Source organism: Lepidochelys kempii, chromosome 11 (genome assembly GCF_965140265.1).
Source record: "Lepidochelys kempii isolate rLepKem1 chromosome 11, rLepKem1.hap2, whole genome shotgun sequence".
Taxonomy (NCBI): domain Eukaryota; kingdom Metazoa; phylum Chordata; order Testudines; family Cheloniidae; genus Lepidochelys; species Lepidochelys kempii.
In genome coordinates this window covers 53,572,874-53,597,290 of record NC_133266.1, presented here as the reverse complement: position 1 = coordinate 53,597,290, position 24,417 = coordinate 53,572,874, and the positions used below count along the sequence as shown (strand labels likewise).

The following is a 24,417-nucleotide window of genomic DNA, read 5'->3' as shown; positions in this document are numbered from 1 at the left end:
GACGGGCAGAGGAGGGCTGGCAGGGGTGGGGAGGTTGCATTTGAAAGCCTCCTGTGGCTGTCTGACCCGCTCAGCCAGCGCTGGGGGGCCCAGGCCAAGGGCCCTGCCGTCCCCTTTTGCGGGGCTAGGAGCGAGCGTGGCGCTCCCCAAAGAAGCTGTTCTGCGCGCAGCTCTTAACTGCAAACACCGCGCGCGCCTCCGGGTTTCGGTAATTCCCTTGTGGGATGCGGGCGACCTGGGAGGAGAGAGGAAGGAGGGTCCCCCGGGGCCGTCTCTGGCGGTCAGTGATGGCCCCGTTAGCGGTCAGAGGGGGGGTCTGGCTGCGAAGGGTGCAGCGGGCGCAAGGCGGATCCTGCCAGCCCCGCTGGGCAGACGGAGGCTCCCGCGGAGTTTCACAGTCTCCCCGCCAAGCACACGCGTCTGAGGCTAACAGAGCCCTGCACACCACCGTGATCGTGCGTTTTCCTTCATCTGCTCCGCCGGGATGCTGCTGTCGCTGCACCCGCCGAGACCTGGTGCGTTCTGCCGCCTTCTGGGCAGGGCCGGGGATGTCTCCTTTCCCTCGGGTCGCCTCCTCTCCACCCTCTTAACCGCCGGCCCGGGACGGTTTGTCCGCTTTACAGCCGACCTGCCATTCCCCACCCCCCACGCCAACCCCGCCACGGGCGAACAGCTCAGCCCGGGGGGGGGGGTAGTTGCTAGGAACTTCACCAGCCCCCGGGCTGGTGGTCCGTGCGCAGCTGCTGCGGGCGTCACGCGTGTACCTGGGCGCGTGCAATGCGCACAAGCGACGAAGCCCGCAGGCATGTGTGACTGCAGCCCTGTGCACGCGTGTGTGTGACTGCGCGTGGAGGGCATGGGTGGGGGAGGGGGAGCGTGCCGCGCACGTGCCTGCACGCTCTACGGGGGTGCGCCCTGGCTGGAGCCCCCCGGCCCCCTCAGCGGCTGCGGGTCCCGCCGGAGGCGCACCCGGGACGGCGGGGAGTCCGGAGAGCTGCTGCTCCAGCCCACCCCGGCGAGCGGCTCCGGCCGCCCCCCCCCCCCGATCCATAGCGGCGGGCGGGGGCTGTCAGCAGAGTCCGGTTCCCCGCGGCGCAGCGCTGAGTCTCCTCAGCCCGGTCCCGAGCGGGTCCCGGGCAGCAGCCGCTGCAGCCGCCGCCGCATCCCTCCGCCCGCCGCCGCCGCCGGCCCCGCCCTGCCGGGGGACCTGCATCCCGCTCCTCCAATCAGGGGCCGGGCTGCCTCGGCCACGTGACGCCGGCGAGCTGAGGGACCTGCTGCTTCCCCCGCGCCAGAGAGATGCGGGCGGCAGAGCGCGAGAGCAGGCGGCGGCCGTTGGGCTGTGGAGCGCCGTGACTCCCTCCCCGCCCGGAGCCCTATGGCAGCTGCCGCCGCCGCCGCCTCCCTCCTGCCCGGCCGCCGCCGCGCCTCGGGCTGAGCCCGGCCGCCGGATCGCGCCGCCGCTGGGAAACTCTCGGGATCGTCATGCCGGGACCGGGCTGCCTCTTCCTGACCCGCTGCTGGCCGGGGCCCCCGGGATGCTAGGCAGCCCCCCGCCCGGATCCCTCCTGCCCCCCGTCGCCCCGAGACCGCGCCGCTTCGGGGAGCCCCTGGCTGCTGCCGCCGCCGAGTTGAGTTAAGAAGTCATGGTGCTGGGGGAAGCCTCCCCCCCTCGGCAGTGCGGCGGCGGCGGCGGCTGGACACTTTGCGATTGCTGTTGCTGGCTGCTGCTGCCGGTGATGTTACTCCTCATAGCCCGACCCGTGAAACTTGCCGCTTTCCCTACCTCCTTAAGTGACTGCCAAACGCCTACCGGCTGGAATTGCTCCGGTAAGCTGCAAGCCAGATCCCCCGCCACCTTCCTCTCGGTGTCCTTTTCCAAAGGCGGGCTCGTCCCAAAACCTGCAGATCGCGGCGCTGACTGCAAATTACTGAGCACTTCGCCAGCCCTCCCTGTGACTGTCCAGTGTGCATTGCCAAAGGAGAGACTGGACAGCAGGGCGGAAAGTGCAGGGATGTTTCAGTACTTCCCCCGCCCTGCACTATAATGGCATCTGCTCGAGCTTTTCATCCAGCGGTGTAGTCCATAGAGTTTGTTGCAGGCTGGACACACACTATCGTTTTGTGATCCCGCAAGACTGATCAGTGCCATGGGGTGTTTTGTTTTTCATAACGTATTAGAAGTGAGAACTGTGTGTGTGTGTGTGTGAGAGAGAGAGAGAGAGAGCAACAATTTTAGGAGAGCGAATGCAATAAATCGCGTTGTGGCTGTCTGAGAAATGCTGATTCCTTGCAGAAAGTGCAAGAATCCGTGCTAGGTCGTCTTTCCAAGAAAAAGCAACTCCTGATAATAATAAGAATATGGAAGGTTAATCCTGTTGGGCGAAGACCCCTTTTTTGTCGCTGCTTCCAGGCATTTCGATTTTGTTGTAGGCATGGGATTTTGTTTGCTTTTCTGTCTTTCATGATGTTGTATTCACTTTGTAAACCCTATAGTTTCTGGGGAAAAGTTAGCAGAGGAACCGTTTGCAGCTGTCACATTGGGTATTCACAGGACCAAAGGGCAGGGTAGCTAGCCGCAAGTGATCAAGAAGTAACGCCTCTTTCCTCGAGTTCTTCTGCGGGCTGCTATTAAACAGGCTTTTCCCCTTCATCTGGTCAATTTCAGCCCCGCTGGAAGGTGCCTGCCAGGCACAGTGCGGGTGAAATGTACTAATTGAATAAGGAAGAGGCTGGGGACCGGAGTTCTTGCCCTTTTAGATCAGCTGCGAGCTGGCTTTGTGACTGATCAGCATAGCCCTTAATACAGTAATAACAGTGCATTGCATGGAGTGTGTTTACCATTTGTGCAGTATTTTCAATACAACCTCTGTTTGTCAAGGCCCATGGTTTTTTGTTTCTAGCTGATGTTCAGTCCTTCTTTTTGAAGCACTCTTTTATATAGAGAGAGGGAGACAGATCTCCAGACCCATTTGCAGGCTTCTGGTGAAGCAGAATCACTCAGTCTCTTTCAGTGACAAAGTGATGTATGTTTAAATATGTCACGTTGTGTGTATGTGTGTGTGTGCATTGGAGGTTGGGAGACAAGTGCTGTGTATAGGTTAAAGTCAAATGCTTATCTATCCACTGATTTAAAAAAAAACCTGGAGTCTCAAAATAGGGTGATCCCAATTTTTTTATCATCCTTAAAGTTGCTGACTTTACAGTGAATATAATATTTGGGTCAACAGGCTATGCCTCCAATATTTGAGGCGTTTCTGCAATGAGACCTTATAAAAGGGTTCTGAGAAAATATCAGCCTTCAAGGTAATATATGTATAATATATAATAGGTTGGCAAGAAGCAATTTTCACTGTTTTCATTTTTAATATTCAGTGATATGGTTAGAAGAATTAGGACATTTAAAAAATCAGTGGGATTAAATCTTAATGGATTTGGAATGTAATATAGCTGTTTTGTTTAATGCCTTGCTACACACTGTCGGAGTGGGGTGGCAACTAGTGAAATCTGAAATTCACACTGGCATTCATGAGCTAAATCTTCAGCCAGATCTATTTGTCTGCAGAACTGACGGGAAAGAACTAGGTTCACTCTGAAGAACCTGGCACCCCTCCTGTTAACTTAGAGGTGATCAATCTTCATTCGAATCAGACAGACCATCACAGAAAACACACAGCCTGTTTATCTTTATTATTGGGGCTTTGTTATGGCATAGTCTGGAGAAATTCCAATTTGGCTTTAGACCCAAAGATCTGCTGTTGCATGGAAAAATGTTGAACCAACCAAAGAAAATATAATACACCAGTCACTGGATCATTTTTGAGGAACTGGAGTCTGTTTAATACTGTAGAATAAAGAGGGTGGAGGTGTGGGGAATAATGACATAAAGTGTGGATAATTGAAAACAGGGAAGGACAGAACATCCAGACTGTATTATTTCACCAACAAGATTGTGGTGCTATGTAAATTAGAAAAGCAATCACCCTGTATTGTATATCCTGCCATACTGAAGCTGACAGTATTTTTCTGTTTACATTTGAGGTTATGATGACAGAGAAAATGATCTCTTTCTCTGTGATACCAATACCTGTAAATTTGATGGGGAGTGTTTAAGAATTGGAGACAGTGTGACTTGCGTCTGTCAGTTCAAGGTAAGAAGATTGCTGTTTCATTCTTTAATTCACTAATAAGAATACAAATCTGGGATCTCCCTTTACAACCTATTACTTGGCAATTTATTTCTCTTCGTGCAGTGAAGTTAGAGGGAAAACCTGGCAGCAAGTATAGAGAGCTGGCAGGAGTGCCAACTGATGTCAAAAAGACATAAGTTTCTCTGGGAAAATGCGGGTGCTGTGGTTATAAATGTCCGTTTGGGGTCTGCAGCTTCAGGTTGTGCATGTGTGATTTTGTTGCTGTGCCCTTTTAACAAGGATTTTAAATCCTTTCCAAATATACTAATGGTACTGATCATGCTTTATACACCCAGTGTTCTGTTCTAGTTAGAGAAATGGATCTGTAATGTGCTTATACGGTATTTTTCAGTAAGGTTGCATAATGGCAATGCTTCTGGTTGTATATCAGATTTCACACCCCTACCCCCGTCCAAAATCACAAACTTCATTTAGGTGTTAGGTAGTTTTAGTGGGCTATTGTTGATTTTCTCCCCTCTCACCACCTCCTTTCTCTCTTCCCTCTCCATTCAGCTAAGTCTAAACCTCAGGCATCCTTAAAGTCACATAGATTAATCATAATGTATTTCTTCTAGTGTGTTTTGCCTAACCCAGAAGACAGCTGTGCTTTGCGTAATTATCCAGATAAATTTTTTGCAAGTTATTGAGTTTTGAGACTGTACCAGCATATGCTTTATATACACCTATGCCCCAGTGGTTTTTTGCATTTTAATACAGCTTTATTAAATTGTAAAACTTTTAATAACTATTTAAATAGTTACAGTAGAACAGACCGAATGGTGCAGTGTTTGGTATTATACTCATCTCTAATGACTGATTTAATTTATTATTGACCATTGATAGACTGTTTACTCTAAAGATAGACAAATATCATTTGTATTACCAGAGGCAAAAATATCATATCTGAGGATGAAAAAGACAAAATTAATAATGCCTTAATTTAAAAAATGAAAGACCATCTCACCAAATGCAAAACAATTGTTTTACTAAAATTACTGTATTTAACATTAAATGATTGTATTTTTCTGTTGACGGAGATAATATATATGGCCCGTAACCAATTTTTTAGGTCTCCAGTTTACATATGGTCAAACATTTCATGTTTAACAATAAATGTTAATGTAGAGAGTTGAGTGGTGCAGCATTAGCATTTGTAACATGTTTAGTTGTTTAGACATTTTCATTCCCAAGGAAACCCTATAATGCAATCAACATTTGTGACTTGCGCTGTTGCCTGGTGCCGATACCTGTGCTGTGCCACTGACATATTGATCATACAGTGACCATAGAGAACACTATGTTCTTGTGTTTGGTCACAGTTTGGCACTGGCAGTTGGTTTAAATGGAACAATTGCCAGGGAGGAGCAAAGCAAGACTTTGCTAAGGACAGGGGACACAATGGAGGCTATGTTTTCCCAAGGAAGCATGCCAGTCTATGGTGACTAAGAATAAAGAAACGATAGTAAACCTCAGTAGAATGCATTCCCTTGGATTTGGGAGATAAGTGATATCTGTGCTGATGTTGGAAAACCATATGATGTTGAAATATACCAGAGAAATAAGATACAGGCTTGCCAGGTTTCATCATCTGGGTAATGTTTATAATCTTAAATGAAATGAAAGTAAAGTGACCAGGTGATCGTGGAATTCATTGAAAGTTCTTTGAAGTCAATGGGAACCTAGCCATTGACTTCAGTGGTCTTTGGATCAGGCCCCATATGAAATCAGAGCTCTTTCTTTTGGCTTTGGCCATTCATGGAGCCACATATTTGAACATGAGCTCGTAATGCAAGCTACCTATGGTTGATGCTATACAGACAATGCAAATACTTGTGTGGCTGATGCTGTCGGTTTGCTAGAGTCAAAGTAATCCTTGCACTTCTGAAAATCCCTTACTTTAATAGAGTTAAAACAGGGAGGAACTTGGCTCATCATATAGCATCTATGGGCAGTTTAGGACTCAGGAAAGGTACACAGTTTTAGCAGAAAATGAATTCTAATACAGTATGGGTTGACTGAGTAACACACAAAGTCACACAAGGGGTATATGGAATACAGTCACAAATCCATATGGCTCAAGTTAGGGGGTTTGCTTAGTCAGAATTCAGGCCCTCTTTCCATCCACGCTTCTCTATGGTGACAATGAGCAAATCAACAGAGGAGTGCCCATCAGTTTAATTATTTTTTATGTTTTCTCTGTTACTTGCTAGGGGCTTTAATTGCAGTTGGAAAGCAAAGATGAGGGTTGCCTTTATGCTATTTAAAACTTCTGTCTGGCCACCCCTTTACGTGTTTTTTATAACACTGGTTCAGATAGTGTCCGGCCAAACTGATTTAATAAAATAAACATTTGTTGCTTGAAAGGCAAATTAAAACCAGACTGCTTTGGGTCATTTGAATGGGCTACTGCTCCCAGGCAGAAGATAAATGACTGGGGTTTCCCCCTAGTTGACTCATTTTTGCTTTTTTAACACTGCAGAAATATAGACCACCCATTGGTTTCACCTGGTGAGGGACTTGTATTTCACCAGAGCGTATTCTCTCCACATTTGTTTTAATAGGAACAGAAGTTCACTTCTTCTTGTGTTACAGCACAACCCTACATGTTCATTGGGTATTAATGTATCAGGCCATTAATCATTCCTTCTCATTGGAGTTCATTGTTAGCTGTAGGTAATAACCTCAAGGATATAGAATTAACCAACATTTCTTTTTATGACATCATAATCTCTGCATATTAGAAGGGCCTTTATTTGACTGCCCCTGACCGCACTAGTCTGCTAGACTAGCACAGTCCTTCTTTTTCGTCTGTGACCACATGAAAATGTCTGAATAAGTACTTAGGTATTTCAGTTGATGCTGAGTTTGTTTCTCTACATTTAGGACCTGATCTTGAAAACATTTACACACACACGTAGCTTTCCTTATGTGAGTAGTCCCATTTGCTTCAATGGGACTCCTCACATGAGTTAGTTACTCAAGTATTTTCAGGATCAGGACCTTAGTTAGAGGGTTGTGAGTTGTATTATTGAAATGCATTTTCATATTACTTTGCATGCTCAAAATATGTGAAGTGTGGTGACAGTATTTATCACATGCTTATGAGAGTAGGAAGTAATCAGTTTTGTAGTGCTAACATGAGCGGGAGTTACACAAGTATGTCAGCTTCTCTGGAAAATAAACCTTCTGTGCTAAATAAACCTTATAAACTCTGTTATGCCAATACATTCATATGCCTATGATTATAGGCATACAACATTCCAAATGCTATGAAAGGTAGTCAAGGGCCGGTGTATGGCGAAATTAGGGCATACTTATTGTTCTTCCTTGCTTGGGTTAAGCAAATATATGTTAAAAATACATGTGTGAGAGGGAGAATTCTACATAATAGGAACTTTATGTTGCAGCGAATGGGAGTTTTGACATGATTTGGCCCTCACTGAAACTCATCTTGAGGCCTAGGACTTGGTGTAGAGTCCTGAGCCAATGCCCAGAATGTACGGCTGGATTGAGGAAAGACTGACAGTCAAAATCCAATATGCCACCAACTGCTGGGACCAGAGAGAAATGAGTTTTATACCAATGGAAATCCGTGAATGCCAGTTTTCCATTGTTATAAAGCAGCAGAATCCAGCTGTGACAGATCATGAGATATCAGATTATTAAAATCACAGTAGTCTGATAACCATTTTGATTTTTCTTCCCCACTTTAATTCTGATTTTAATTCTGATTCTTCCCCACTTTAATTCTGATGATTTTTCCACCCCACCCCGCCACGGGCTTCAGTGCCCCTGGTGCTCAGAACCATAGTTAGTACCCTCTGAAAACTTCACATATCCACGTTCACTGTTGCTGAGCAGCAGCTTTAATTTTTTTCTTTTTGTCAGTGTAACAGTTGTGTATAGGTGATGGCATAAAGAATGGATAATAGAGGCAGAAATGCATTGGGCAGGGAACACTTTTTGAAAAGGAAAGGATGTGTCACCTACATGTATGCAGTGACACATGGCTTGTTGTGTGTTACACAACGCACAGTTCCACCCGTGAGCCTGAGTCTCAGTTTGAAAATGTCAAGAGTCCTGAAAATGCCAGGATGGAAGAGAAAGAAAGACTGTAAAAGCAGAACACAGTAGCATCCTCCACAGAATGCAATAGTCTCTCAAATACCGTGTGTACTTCTAAATGTACAGAATTTGGGGTGAAATCCTGTCCACATTGTAGTTCATGGAAATGTTGCCGTTGACTTCAGTGGTCCAGGATTTCACCCTTGACCTTTTCATGCAAACCCTGCTCACTTTATGCACATGAATAACCGCATCTGAGGTAATGGGGTCACCCACATAGGTAAGGAAAGCAGGATGTGGCCCTCACTGTTTTGAAGCTAGTTGGCATAAAAATTATGAATCTTATCCTGCTTTCACTGAAACTAATGGAAAATATGCAACTGTCTTCAGTGGAAGGAGGATCAAACTCTGTGTTTCTGCTTGTAATGGTGAATGTTATAATATTCTGGGCCAACTCCTGAATGTCTTGTTCACATAAATAGTCACTGTGGTGTTCATGGAACTTTACGTGTAAGGCAACTAAGACTTGGTCCTTCATGCTAAAAAAAAAATCCAGTTGTTTGTGTTAATTGTCTTGGTAAACTATTCCAAACCACCCTTCAGCTCTGTCCAAATCACTGTTTAGCTTCTGGGTGAAATCTGGCACTTCTGTCTTTGACATAGGTCAGATTTAGAATGTACTCTTCAAAATGGCAAACAGGCACATTTTAATCAATAGTTCAAAATAGTAGAATTGATGAGCTGTGGGGTAGGAGAAGAAAGCATTTGTTGTTATGTTTATGAAAAAGAAGGTGGCATAGCAGGCCTAAGACTTTTAAGAAAATATAATACATAGGGAAAATGTCACTCATCTTGGACCAATCAAAATGTCACTCTGACAAAGTCTGAATAATTTCCTGGCTATATCCCTGTGTGGAGGCCTGCAATTAATTCAGCTCACGCATGTGTTAATCATGTCTGTAGCCATTCGTATCTAGGCAGATTTCAAATTCATATTGACATCAGTTTCATACTGGATATCACATGTTTTAGCACAACATAAGACACTCAACATAAGACAGCTAAATTGATAGTATGACTTTTTAATTTTTATGTGGTTTTTAAACAGAGGTGATCTTTTATAAATAATAATCTTGATCATTACTTTTATAATTAAACAATGAGACATATCAGGAATATAGTAGTCATGAGATAATCACATCCCTGGCATAATTATCAGGTACAGGGCACATCCAAGTGTCTCTAATACCTCAGAGTGTGATTATCTTATGATAACTACACCCTGTAGGTTGCCTAATTTCCATTATAAAATGGAATTATTTTTATTAAAATGAACAAGCGGGGGAAGAAACTTGTTCTCTTTGTGATGGAGGAAAATAAAGCTGATAGTTGACAACACTGAGCAGAAGTTTCAGCTGAGCTGATAGTATGCATATTATTCAATCTCTCTGTTCTTCAGTATTGTTGACTTTACATGCCTTGTAATTCTGGCCCTGATGCCCTCAACATGAAATAGAGAGCTGTGAACTCTAGGAAATACTGTAACAAGAGCTTGCTGAAAAATTTCAACATTTTAATGAAAAAAGGGACACATCTTTGCTGACAATTTTCACAAAAAAATCCATCCTGTTTTCTAATCCATCCAATCAATTCTAATTATGAGAGAGCGTGCATGCCTATTATCCTTCAATGGGAGTGGGAATGCATACATTGCCATACCAGATAAGACCAGAATTACATCTTGTCTAGCATTCTGTCTCTGAATAGCCAGCACCAATTACTTTAAAGATATATGAAAGCCCAGAGTGGACAGTTACGGAATAACTAGCCCATATGGGAAGTTTCTTACTCACACCTGTCAGTTAGAGGTCGTGTTGTGCCTGAAGCATGACCATTTAATATCCCTTCATTTTTTTCCTGTAGTCCTACTAATAATGATAGTTTTGAAAAGAATGAGCAAGGATCAGGCAGTTTCTTAGCTCCTGCTGTTTTCATGCTGTTTTATTTTTTTGACTGGGAGATGGGGCGGGATATGACTTGGTATGGTACCATTTGGTGGTTGTTACTAATTACATTCTTTCTTTTTCTGCATTCATTAGTGTAACAGCGACTATGTGCCGGTGTGTGGCTCCAATGGCGATACCTATCAGAACGAATGCTACTTGAGACAGGCTGCCTGCAAGCAGCAGAGTGAAATACTCGTGATGTCGGAAGGATCATGTGCAACTGGTATGTATAATACTTAGTTTGTAGACTATATTGAGAACTTGGTTTGAAATCAGATAAAATAGCTTGCATATCATGATAAGGACTCTTTGGATTCCTGGTGTATTAACTCCAGATGAATAATTTACCATATAGACCTTAAGTAGCTACTGTCATCCATTCCTTTTTTTAAAAGATTCTTGACATGATTTTGAGGAACAGGGCATAGAATACCATTTCTGTTTTAATATTTATCGTGCATTCTGCCATGTGGTGTGCACTGTATACAGATATATAGTGTGAATACAAGTAACTGGACAGAAAGATTAAGTTAACCTAGAACACTTTGCTTGTGTCAATGGCACTTTGTAATCTGGAGGGGACAGCCTATGAATGTTATTGCATATGGTAACTTTTCCATAGGCTTTTTCTTATATACTTAGGATTAGATCCCCAATGGTATAAATCAGCATAGCTTCAGTGACTGCCGTGGAACTGCACTGATTTATAGTGGCTAAGGTTTTGGCCCTTAAACTTTAAGTTAAATTAGTGAGATTGTGCAATTGTCTTCTCTGTATTTCGTGGAAGAATTAACTAAGTATTATTTCGCAAGGCACCTTTTTTTTACAAAAACTAGACAAGCCATTTACAACACACACTTTGCTTCTCTACAAAAGAAATAGGACACTAAACTATCTAAACTACTATATGCCACAAGGGGCCACAACAGTGGTTCCCTTAACCCACCCAGCAATATTTTTGTTAATCTATCCAACTATACTCTTAGCCCAGCAGAAGAATCTGTCCTATCTCGGGGCCTCTCCTTCTGTCCCTCCACCCCCACGAACATGATATAGTTCTGTGGTGACCTAGAATCCTATTTTCGACGTCTCTGACTCAAGGAATATTTCCAACACACCTCTGAACAACATACTAGTCTACAGAGACCTTCCTACCAAGACTACAAAAAGAAGGATTCTGGGTGGACTCCTCCTGAAGGTTGAAACAACAGACTGGACTTCTACATAGAGTGCTTTCGCCGATGTGCACGGGCTGAAATTGTGGAAAAGCAGCATCACTTACCCCACAACCTCAGCCGTGCAGAACACAATGCCATCCACAGCCTCAGAAACAACTCTGACATCATAATCAAAAAGGCTGACAAAGGAGGTGCTGTCGTCATCATGAATAGGTCGGAATATGAACAAGAGGCTGCTAGCCAGCTCTCCAACACCACTTTTTACAAGCCATTACCCTCTGATCCCACTGAGGGTTACCAAAAGAAACTGCAGCATTTGCTCAAGAAACTCCCTGAAAAAGCACAAGAACAAATCTGCACAGACACACTCCTGGAACCCCAACCTGGGGTATTCTATCTGCTACCCAAGATCCATAAACCTGGAAATCCTGGACGCCCCATCATCTCAGGCATTGGCACCCTGACAGCAGGATTGTCTGGCTATATAGACTCCCTCCTCAGGCCCTACACTACCAGCACTATCTTCGAGACACCACTGACTTCCTGAGACAACTACAATCCATCGGTGATCTTCCTGAAAACACCATCCTGGCCACTATGGATGTAGAAGCCCTCTACACCAACATTCCACACAAAGAGGGACTACAAGCCGTCAGGAACAGTAATCCCGGAAATGTCACAGCTAACCTGGTGGCTGAACTTTGTGACTTTGTCCTCACCCATAACTATTTCACATTTGGGGACAATACCTTCAAATCAGCGGCACTGCTATGTGTACCTGCAGGGCCCCACAGTATGCCAACATTTTTATGGCTGACTTAGAACAACGCTTCCTCAGCTCTCGTTCCCTAATGCCCCTACTCTACTTGCGCTACAGTGATGACATCTTCATCATCTGGACCCATGGAAAAAAAGCCCTTGAGGAATTCCACCATGATTTCAACAATTTCCATCCCACCATCAACCTCAGCCTGGACCAGTCCACACAAGAGATCCACTTCCTGGACACTACCGTGCTAATAAGCGATGGTCACATAAACACTACCCTATACCGGAAACCTACTGACCGCTATTCCTACCTACATGCCTCCAGCTTTCACCCAGCTCACACCACACGATCCATTGTCCACAGCCAAGCTTTACGATACAACCACATTTGCTCCAATCCCTCAGAGATAAACACCTACAAGATCTCTAACAAGCATTCTTACAACTACAATACCCACCTGCGGAAGTGAAGAAACAGATTGACAGAGCCAAAAGAGTACCCAGAAGTCACCTACTACAGGACAGGCCCAACAAAGAAAATAACAGAACGCCACTAGCCATCACCTTCAGCCCCCAACTAAAACCTCTCCAACTCATCATCAAGGATCTACAACCTATCCTGAAGGACGATCCATCACTCTCACAGATCTTGGGAGACAGGCCAGTCCTTGCTTACAGACAGCCCCCCAACCTGAAGCAAATACTCACCAGCAACCACACAACAGAACCACTAACCCAGGAACCTATCCTTGCAACAAAGCCCGTTGCCAACTGTGTCCACATATCTATTCAAGGGACAGGCCTAATCACATCAGCCACGCTATCAGAGGCTCGTTCTCCTGTACATCCACCAATATGATATATGCCCTCATGTGCCAGCAATGCCTCTCTGCCATGTACATTGGTCAAACTGGACAGTCTCTACATAAAAGAATAAATGGACACAAATCAGATGTCAAGAATTATAACATTCAAAAACCAGTCGGAGAAGACTTCAATCTCTCTCGTCACTCGATTAGAGACCTAAAAGTGACAGTTCTTCAACAAAAAAACTTCAAAAACAGACTCCAACGAGAGACTGCTGAATTGGAATTAATTTGCAAACTGGATACAATTAACTTGGGCTTGAATAGAGACTGGGAGTGGATGGGTCATTACACAAAGTAAAACTATTTCCCCATGTTTATTCCCCCCCATCCACCCTCCACTGTTCCTCAGCCGTTCTTGTCAACTGCTGGAAATGGCCCACCTTGATTATCACTACAAAAGGTTTTCTCACCTCCCCCAACCCCCCACCCCGGCTCTCCTGCTTGTATTAGCTCATCTTAAGTGATCACTGTCCTTACAGTGTGTATGGTAACACCCATTGTTTCATGTTCTCTGTGTATATAAATCTCCCCACTGTATCCACTGTATTTTCCACTGAATGGATCCGATGAAGTGACCTGTAGCTCACGAAAACTTATGCTCAAATAAATTTATTAGTCTCTAAGGTGCCACAAGTACTCCTTTTCTTTTTCCGAATACAGACTAACACGGCTGCTACTCTGAAACCTGAAATATTCTGTAACACACAGAAAGGTGTATGAGCACAATCTGACATGAAAACTGACTTGCTCTGTGCTGGAGTTCTCAGTATTTTCCTTTTGTGTTCTGTATTCATTAGAGGTGGGCAATGAAGTTAACTTGAAAAGAAGAGAAGGATCAAGCCTTTGTTCCTTGAGGGAACTCTTTAAATGTAAAGCAGAATTTTTCAGGTTAGCTTGGAAGAGTCAATAAAAGTGCAAAAGAAAAACTTTTTGTGCACTGCAGCAATCTGTGTTTCTTGCACCTAAGAGAAAATAAAATTTCTTCCCGTAAATTATGCTTCATCTGAGATTGCTACCTAAGACTTTGCAAGGGGAAAAGCACATTGTGTAATGTTCTTTGTCTACAAATTGGTATTATCTGGAGTTCAGGCAGGCAAAGTCTGTTTTGGCAGAAGAGTTTCTTTAGGAAAGATACTGGGCTTTTTTCATCAAAAAGTTTTTAATAGAATAATTCCACTTCCTTGCTGCGTCATTTCTTAATCTCTCCCATTATTTGTAGTAGTCACTTTGGAGACATCCTCTGCGATGCTCGAGGTGCTTGGGGAGGAAAGAAAACTGGGATTCCTGAAGTCTTGCACATTGGTCTCTTTTTCCTCCTCACAAAGACAAGGCTTCTGTCAATTATGGACCTGATCTATAGCCTACTGAAGTCACTGGGAATCTTTTGATTTGCTTTGTGGGGCTTTAGATCGGGCCTTATCTGAGAGTGCTCTTTGCTTTCCTTGGGGCTGCTGGGGAGTTACTGGATCTCTCTGTGGATGTAGGCAGAGAGAGCAGAATGTTAATCACAAGAGTACACCTAATCCATTATGCTGAGAGGAGAGTGCTAAACCAACTGATCTGGAAGTTTGGAATCTGCTGGATTCCCCCCAAAGGGTGGAGTAAGACGGACCAGTACAATCCCATCCTACAGTGGAGGGAATGTCACTGAGAACATCTGGTGAGAAAGGGAGGATGGTCAGAAAGAAACCCCTTGAGGATGGCTAGGTGGAGTCTGGATATGAGTGTGTGGAATGAGAAAGGAAAAACATGGAGCTTCTTTCCTCCAAACAGCTGGGAAATGCATGGAGTACATAAAGGAGAGAAAGGCTAGTGTTCATCTCTCCCCAGCTGCCAGGCAGGGGAGGGAGTGGGGGAGCCTCTGCTTTCCAGAAGCCAGTAGTGGTGTGAGATTGAAGAGACCTTTCTCTCACGAAGCAGCTGGCCTGGAGAGGGTGTGTTGTGGGGAGTATGTTGGAGAATCAGGTTAGGAATATGGGTGTTGCAAAGGATGCTAGGTAGTAGAGCACCATCATATTTTATTCCCTATTCCAGCCACTCATTGCCCCTGATGTTTATAATCATGCTGTGAAAAAGTCCACAGTTTCAAGATTTAGCCAGCTAAAAAACCAACACATTTGAGTAACGTGGCTCATCTGTTTGTTTAGCTAGCTGTAAGATTTAATTGGTAACCCACTGCTGTGGCAAAAAAAAAGTCTTGTTAATCTGAAGATTTTTTTTTATCTGAATAATGATGGAGTTTACAAACCGACTTAGATTAACAAGATCTGACTGTAAATAAATTGGGATTCAACTCTTGATAAACAAACAGAATCACCATCTTGCCTTTGCAAGCTCTTCGTTTGGCTTTCTAACTGCCTTTGACACTGAGCAGTGCTTGCAAGTTGAGTTCTCCAGTAAAAAGAAGCTCTTGATAATGTAACTTTCTCTTTTGCTTTCATCAATGCCTTTATTACATTAAACTGCTGAAAATGGAGACGGAATTTAGATTTTCTTTTAGCCAGACATCTCTCCGTTTGTGTGCATTTTTATACGTTGATTTGTTAAGAATGTTTCTTAATGAAGTTCTTTGCTTGACAATTTCATGTAGCTGCGCTTCCTAAAACTGGAAACATAAACAGTCCATCTAAATTTCTTCAGGTTAAGTTGAAGGATTTAAAGACAAAGCACTTGGTTTAACAAGCAAGTAACCTTTAGGAGAGTCTGTAATTCTGACCATTCCTTTAAAGGATTAAACTAATTATTTCAACTGACAATGTTACTCTGAAAATGTGGCGGGGAGAGGAAGGAAAGATTAGCAATTTTATAAAAAGGCTTTGCTTGCTTGCTTCCTTGCTTGCTAGGTATTCGTTATAAATATTTCCTTTCTTTACTGCATAGCATTCAGTTTATGGTAGGAATACTGACTCAGTGTCATCAAACATTTCTGATATTCTTACATCTATAAAGCTCTTTGATGGTTATGACTATATGTGACATTCATTTCTATATGTTCTACCACCGAATTAACGTTGTTTTTCTTTTTTTAAATATGGTGTGTGTAAGGGGGGGAATGAAATTGCACAGTAAAGTAACTTTGCAAAACTGTTAATCACAAAGCTCTTGAAGAAGATGGTTTATCAGTTTCAGCAAATGAGACAGAGACTTAGGAGAACATTATAGCACTCCTGTGCTTGGGCTTTTTCTGTCTTTTAAGGAGACTTTTAAAAAGAAAATTCAGACATCAGAAAGATGGCTTGAGTGAACCATGTAGAGATTAGATCTCTGTAATTTACCCAGGGATGACATTAAACATAAAAAACACCCTGATGAATGTAACTGATCAGTGTTGCCTTACATATTCATAGGTCATATTGTCACATCTGAATATAAATTTCATTGTGTTTTGTCTTCAGATGCAGGCTCAGGATCTGGGGATGGAGGTAAGAGTCCTCTTTTAATATTACTCTGCCTGTCTAGATTCACAAGGTCTTTCCCCTTTCCGTAGCGTAAGTGGATGTGCTTTGCAGTTGTGTTGTAATGCTATGTATTGTCTTTCATTTAGTTTTTTCTGAAGTGACATTTTGCATTTTAGTCAAGCTGAAACCTCATAAAGACCTGCCGTTTTCTAGGGAAATTCAGCAACCATATTACTTCTGAGAGGATTCTGTATTATTTATGAGTTGTACTAGGTGCTCTATCCCCATCTGCTGTTTCTAGCACACTCATGTATTTTAAGTTTAAAATAATATTTCTCCTGTTTTTAAAACATGAACCAAGCCCCTTGTATTGTCAGTCTTCCCCTGGAGGATTCAAACCCAATAATTTGCAGTACTAGAGAGCATTCTTATAGTAGTTATGCAGCAGAAATGTCATTGGTAGGAAAATGATGACGTGGCTTTAAAAGAAAACACAACAAAACCCCAGACTCTAACTACTTACAGGGACAGTGTCAAATACTTTAGGTCTTTAATTTAGATTTTGTTTTAAAAAAATTGTGTGTGGTGATTTGTTAGTTTAACATTTTTGAGTTAGATCATGGATCTTGTACACAGTCTTGCTGAGCAAGAGACAGTGCAGAGCTGCAAAAGAGGCTCTGGGACGCATGGGGATATCTATCTATGCTACAGTCAGAGCAACACTGTGACTGCAACACACATGGATGTACCCAAGCTAGCTTTGATCTAACTAGCTCAGATAAGAAAAGCAGCGAAGCCAGTGCAACATGCGAAGCAGCATGGGCTGTACAGGACTCTGGGTAGATACTCAAGAGACTAGCCCAGGCTGTCATGGATTTGCCGCTATTATTCTTTGTGCTAGCTAGATCAAAGCTAGTCCAGGTGTGCTGCTATCCCACCTTGGATTGCAGGGTAAACATCCACACAGGGAGAAGGACAATGCCTCCCAAGCACCCTGGCTGTGGCAGAGCAGGGGAGTAAGTTTTCTGAGTGCAGGATCATTACTTGACCAGATTGTGACTAATCCTAACAAAGCCTCGTTGGCTGGTGCATAGAAAAGTGGGGCCATGGCTTTGTCCCTAGGGAGCATAGGGTGCAAAACCCCTGTATTCCTGCCCCACTGCTGCCCACTTCAGCACCCAGAACAAATATCTGAATAGGCCTAATGTGAATGTGCAAGGAGAGAAAACGTTGCTCCCCTCTAGACCCCTGCACAGTCACATCGGGACTAGTCAGAACCTCTCCCTAAAACAGTCCCCTATGGTGTTGAAAACAGTCCCCTGTGGTGTTGCGGCTTCATGGAGGACAGCTGATTCCGCGACAAAGGGCAGCAGGAAGCTGGAGAAGCCCAGGAAGCTGTGGCAGAGAATGAGAAAAGGCTCTTGTAGGGAAGACACTGGCACAAGGGGTGTAAAGCTGAGCTCCAGCTTGGTAAAGCACAGGAGTGATGATTGTATTGGCACTCAGCTCTGAGAAGTAGGGCCAGGGACTTCTTATCTTAGAGAAGAGAGACATTGAATGGGGGCCTGGAACCTGGAGCGCCAGATTGTGTCAGGACTAAATCAACTGGACCTCAGGAGGAGACTGTTTATATCTTTGGATGGGTGATGTGCAGTTCTTAAGGGGCCCTGAAGAGTGACCTCTGGTCATGAGGGGGTGCTCTGGAGGCAGCTGCCCTATTACAGGGATCCTCCAAATCTTACATGTTGTGTGTCGCAACTTAATAGTGAGATTTTCTCATGGACCAGCCAGGCTGCGTTCATGACTGCAGGGATGTCATTTGATGGGATTTAGCCATTACTTTTGTAATTTATTGGTTGGTTTATGACAAGGTGAGCTAACATCATAGGACCAGCCAGCTTTCTGTGGCTCACCAGTCTAATTATGTGGTCCATTTAATGTGAAATACAAAACAAGATGACGTCACCTAAAGCAAAAAGTAAGCCAGAGGTCCCTCCCCTTGATTTCAGTAGGGCCAGGGTTTCACCCTAGGTAATTTTAATAATAATACTTCACACTTACAGGTTTTGATTTTCCTCCCACACCAGTTTTATACTGTAACTACATTGAATTCAATGAACTTACACTATTGTAAATCGGGGTAAGAGAGATGGAATTTTACCCCTACATTTCTTTTCACCTGGAGATGCTTATGTAAAACATTTTAAACCCTACACACAGTAGATAAGAGTAACCATGTCATTGGCATGTTATTGCCTCATACAGTCTGAAGTGTATTGTACAACTACAGAAAGCCAACTGAGCCATGGACATTAAGTGATTGGGTTAACTTATAGTGAAGTAATTTTTTTTTTCTGAACCATTGGTTGCTATATCACAAGTAAATTGGCACTTTTTTGTTGTCTAAGTTCTCTTCTTCTGTTGCCCCAACTTCTGGAAGACAAAAAACAATCTGAATTTTTTAAAGTGTAATTTAATTTCACTTTCAGTAAGCTAAAGTTTTATTTAAAAGTATAGGAAAGGAATTACATTTATCGAGTAATGTTCATGGTTTTAGAAAGTGACGATTGATTTTTGGGTGCCTCAGTTTTTGCATAGCCAGCTTGAGGCACCTTATAAAGTGGCCTTAGTTTCAGATAGTAGGTATTCCGTATTTTCTAGAAGTCAGGTCTCTTTTAAGGTGTCTCATAGTGGGCACTCAAAAAAACCTGAAACCCCAAAATCTCTAGTCACTTCTGAACATTTTGCCGATATATTTCTGTCTTGGCAGAATCTTTTTACAGCTACAGAATGTGGATGAAATCTTCAAAAGTGCATAGAAGAGAAGGATTTCTGATTCATACTGTATATTCAGTCCTTACAATTTATACTTAAGTTGGGCCTTTCTAACAAATGATCTGTAAGTGAATTTTCAGATGGAGTCAAGTTAAATTAATGTTTTATATATATAACATATATGTAAATATAGATATACCAAAGAAAACAAATAGGATTTGAAGATTGTTTATAAAAAATATAGAGGGAACAAACTTGGCCATTCTCCTGAGATAGTGAATTCAGACTCAAAGAGCAGAACAAGCAAAAACATAACTTTCAAACAATTTGAGTTGAAAAGCAGATGTTGACAAAAGACAAGTAGAACAGGACCTCAGGGTAGTAGGGAAATAGATCTGTGAAGTAGACGGGATCTAGTTGGAGCATCCATTTAAAGGTCTACAAAGCTGTCTTCTATAATACAAGATTTAATAGGCAGCTAATGCAGTTCTCAGAATACAGAAGTATATTAAGGTGCGTTGAGAAGCCAAACCTAAGTCAAGTAAACACTCTCACTACATCATTCTTTACTAGGCAACCTCCTGTCATAAAGGCTGCAACAAATTCTCGATTTCATTAGAGCAGGGCTTGAAAAATCCACTCAACAATGATGAGTGGGAAGTTTTCCTTGGCAAGTGTGAGAATCTAGTCATCAACTACTGCAAAATTTGAGTGTTCTTGATTTTACTTAAACTTTTTTCCTCTTATGGTTTTGAAAATAACCTTACAGATGTAAACAGAGGCAGTATTGTCTTCCCAAGTCTGCAGACTGGCAGCGCCAGTGACTCTCCAGCTACTCATAGACTTGCCAACCAGCAGCAGAGTGCAATTAACAAAGCTAGTCAGTTTCACTGCTGCTACTCCTAAGGCTCCAAGCATCAGCATATCTGTCAAAATTTGTTAGCATTGTGCCACTGCTGCCTGTGACTTGGGGAAGCGTATAAGCAGCAAGAGCGGCCGGTTCTGAAGATATGTACGGGGAGGATGAATTTTTAAAAAGGGGCTGGAAGGTGAGTAGAGTAGTGGAAAGCTCTCCCTCATACAGTAACCAGGAGACTCTGGAGTGGGCTGAATAGATAAAGTTCCTGCTCCCCTCTGGCAAATGGGGTTGTGAAGCTGCAAATTTATCTGACACCTTCTGCTCAAAGGCTAATACAAAAGATAGAGCCACCAAGATGGGTCCAGGGAAAACACCTTAGCAGAAATCTCAGCACCCCACTTCCTTGCTTTTAAGCAGCTGGAGGTGACAGGGGAGAGTGTTTCTTACAAGGACTTTGCTGCTTGCATTCCTCGACGCCTTCATAGCGACCTTGGGCTGGTAGGTTCAGTCCAAATATTAGAGTGTCTGGTAAATTTTCCAAACCCTGCACTAGTGTGTAATGCAGACACAAGGCTTGACTCAATCAGTAGGGGGCACAATCACACGTCACCCCTAAGATGTTACTGCCTGGTTAACAGGAGGCTGTACTCTCCCTTCACTGTTGGATTCAGTGGGCTCTCCACTGCATAGTCTCTTAATGACTTTTGTGGATTTCCCATTTGGATTTCATGCACCGTTAACGTCCCCTGAGTCTCCTCCTGACTCCCTGCTATGTGAACGTGAGGGTGGTAGCCGCAGAAGCCGTGTTCCAAAGTAGTGGGGAAAGGAAGCTGTGCATAGAAACAAGACCTCTACCAATGTCCTGAGAGCCATGGGATTCTTATGCTATTGGAGTCCACGCCCCCGACCATTCATGAGTTGGAGAACCCAGGGGAATGATGAACGCACCATAAGATGAAACTCAGTTTCTTGCTCTTATGGGAAAAGTTCCCTAAAAGGAAACATAAAGGTATAGAATTAAAAGCCACCTCTAAATTTCCATGGATCATGGAATAGGGAATAGAATTATTTTTTTTAAAAAAAAGTTGTACTCCAGAAGATGCAGTGCCAATCAAATGCAGGGGCCTAATTGATAAAAAATAAAAAAAGAATCTTGCTTTGATGTGAAAAACTTCATATGCAGAATTCTGAAGAAGAATAATTTAAAGAGATCCCACTCACTTTCAATCTGTTATTCTTTAGATGGCTGACTCTTTTTAGAACCCAAAGTAATCCCATTTATTTGTCTTGAAATGCTTCACGATGAAATCTTGCTAATTTTCTAGTTTCTTTAAAACAGCTACAAACTCAAGAGGCAATATTTTTATAGTATAATAGTTTTATAGTATAATATTTTATATTATATACTATATAGTATAAATATAGAATAAATATAGTATAAATATTTTTATAGTATAATATTTTATAGTTTGTGGGGGGGGCGGAGGGTGAGAAAACCTGGATTTGTGCTGGAAATGGCCCAACTTGATTATCATACTCATTGTAAGAAGAGTGATCACTTTAGACAAGCTATTACCAGCAGGAGAGTGGGGTGGGAGGAGGTATTGTTTCATGGTCTCTGTGTATATAATGTCTTCTGCAGTTTCCACAGTATGCATCCGATGAAGTGAGCTGTAGCACACGAAAGCTTATGCTCAAATAAATTGGTTAGTCTCTAAGGTGCCACAAGTCCTCCTTTTCTTTTTGCGAATACAGACTAACACGGGTGTTACTCTGAAACCTGTCAATATTTTTATTATTGTCCTTAATGTACTTGGAATAGGTTCACCTTGATTATTTGTTTCACTGAAATTTCTTTTTCCTTGCCTTACCTGTATTTATAGATCTCACTGTTGCTCAGCTTTCCTTCCTAATGGATAACAAGCTAGCTAGGTACCTGTATGGCCCCCATTACTGCAGTATCTGAGTATCTACATAGAATTGATTTCAGGGTCCAACTCAATTACTGTTGAAATACTGTTGACTTCAGTGGGAGTTAGATAGGACCCCTTCTTCCACATCTCTCATCCTAGTTTGATTTTATGTTAATTATGGTTTAGGATAAAGTCGAGTGAAGAAACCAAGTCACATACTTAATCAATATCCTCATTACTTCTGTTTCAGTAGCATGTAGAGGCTCTAATGAAGATCAGGGCTCCATTCTTCTAGGAAGCATGTAGATGCAATCCCTGCCCCGTACAGCTTATAGTCTTAACAGACAAAGGTTGGAAGGAGAAACAGCAGCACAGAGAGGTGAAATGATTTGCCCAAAGTTACACAGCGGCTTAGTGGCAGAGCTGGGAATAAAACCTAGGTCTCCTGAATCCCAGTCCAGTGCCTTATCAGTTGAACTGAATAGGCCATGGGGTTGCCCAAATGTAGCTAAGCAAATAATTGGGCCTACATATTATTCTTAAGATTGTTCCTACTTTGTCACCCCATCATGATTAATCATGGGCGCACTCTCTCTCTCCCATGTCATGTTGTTAGTTCATTTTTCTTGCTTGCTCCCTTGGGCAAAACTGAAGTTTTTGGGGCTCATTGTGGGCAGAGAGTCCACTGACACACCCCCAGCTACAGACCTGGGTCTTGCCTTCCTTTTCCTGCAGGTATTGGAGGTGTTGGGGTATATGTGTTATAAAACTGTTCAGAAGAGCAGGTAATCCCAATGCACTAACCCAGGCTTCTTGTCTCAAGCAAAATAGAGAAAGAGATTAACTCTTTATAACCTGAATATCTGACTTATTTTAAGGCCAGTTGTCGTGCAACAAGTTACGGTGACAAGCAGTTTCACTTAGCCTAATGTGTAATTTTTTTTCCCCAATAGCCAAACAGTTACTTTGACTCGATTACATCTATATTTGTCTGTGTACTAATTTGGTATGAATAACTGCTAAATTCAGCAATGCTGTTGCCTTTATACTAATTTTTTCCCCACTCTGATTTGTTGCAAGACAGATTGATAGGAAGGGCTATGTAGAACATAATGAATATTGTCGTAAACCCCTTCCTCGAAATATCACTTGAGCCACAATACTCTATAAAAGTTTGAGTGTCCATTGCCTGGAATTAATCAGTGTATAAATGTGATACTAACACATACACACAGTATATATGTGAGAGACATGTGAGTGGGCTAATTTAAACTACAAAAGCAAGGGAATTCAGATTTAAGACTGAAACACCCATCCTTTTGTGCCTGGGTGTTGTAGATAATAAGGCACGCTATCACGTGGCCTGAGGACATTTGCTGATCTTGTGTATTATATAACACTGTAGTGCATCAAACAGGGAGTTTTGTGGCTGAATTTCATTTGGAGTATATTTTTATGGCAATATCAAAAAGATAAAAAAATGTAATGAGTGTAACGCAAGAGTGACTGGTGTTGTGATGGGGAATATTTAAATCTTAAGTGCCCAATCTGAATGGTCAGTTTTCATTATCTTAAATTTTTTTTTTTGACTGTGCAGCGAGGAATAAGATCTTGGAGTATAGCTTTCAAAGGCACTAATGTCCCCATTTTCAGAAGTGACTTGGGCACTTAGAAGCATAAGGCCTTGTCTACAGGAACAATTAGACCATGACGAGCTGGGGTGTGAATCTACCCCACCCTAGCCTGCCAGGGTCAAACTGTCTGCATGCACCCTGCTGATGTGTGCTAGCAGTTTGTTAGAGCTCTTTGAGGAGCCATTAATGCACATGCTGGGCACACTACGACTTCTGCCTTTATGTCATTCGGGGTTGGGGAGGGGGTTCTTCACACCCCTGAGCGTGACATAAATCTTGCCAACAAAAGTGGTAGTGTAGACATGGCCTTACGCTCCTAAATGCCTAAATCACTTTTGAAGATGGGACTGAGGTTCCTAAGTCACTGAGATGCTTTAGTACATTTTAACCTTGGCTCTCTCCTGCTCCCCGACTTCCCCTGCCATGGTCCAAAACCCTAGCATGCCCATACTCTTTTCTTGACTTAAATGTGTAACTCACATTATATTTTAATTTGTAAAAGTGCCAATCACATAGTCTTTGAACATTGGCAAATATTCTTTAAAATATCCAGTGTTTCCCCTAACTGTTGACCAGTCTCAGCAGCTGAAGATTATCATTGCCCCTTCTCAGTCACTCATGCAAAAGTTTGTGGGAAAAAATGGACTTTTTCACGAATTAAACAAATTCGTGGACACTAGAGGTGGAAGCGAATTCCAGAAGTGAGGCCCTTCGAGTGAGACCATCCTGCCCCTAGCACTTAGTCGCTTACATTTATGGATA

The 24,417-nt window shown here is 42.9% G+C and overlaps 1 protein-coding gene across 3 annotated transcripts in view; it reads left to right on the top strand.

The window, feature by feature from the left end:
- The first annotated feature begins 1,279 nt into the window (after positions 1 to 1,279).
- TMEFF2 (transmembrane protein with EGF like and two follistatin like domains 2) overlaps positions 1,280 to 24,417 on the top strand; it is a 172,951-nt gene continuing 149,813 nt past the window's right edge. Inside the window, exons 1-4 of one of the 3 annotated variants that reach the window (XR_012154338.1) lie at positions 1,280 to 1,830; positions 4,042 to 4,151; positions 10,355 to 10,484; positions 16,472 to 16,498. Coding sequence is in view for 2 of the 3 variants with exons in the window: in XM_073306224.1 (XP_073162325.1) it covers positions 1,647 to 1,830; positions 4,042 to 4,151; positions 10,355 to 10,484; positions 16,472 to 16,498 (451 nt within the window). In the remaining variant the exon portion in view is untranslated. The remainder of the gene's footprint in view (positions 1,831 to 4,041; positions 4,152 to 10,354; positions 10,485 to 16,471; positions 16,499 to 24,417) is intronic. The other 2 variants (XM_073306224.1, XM_073306223.1) reach the window with 2 other exon arrangements.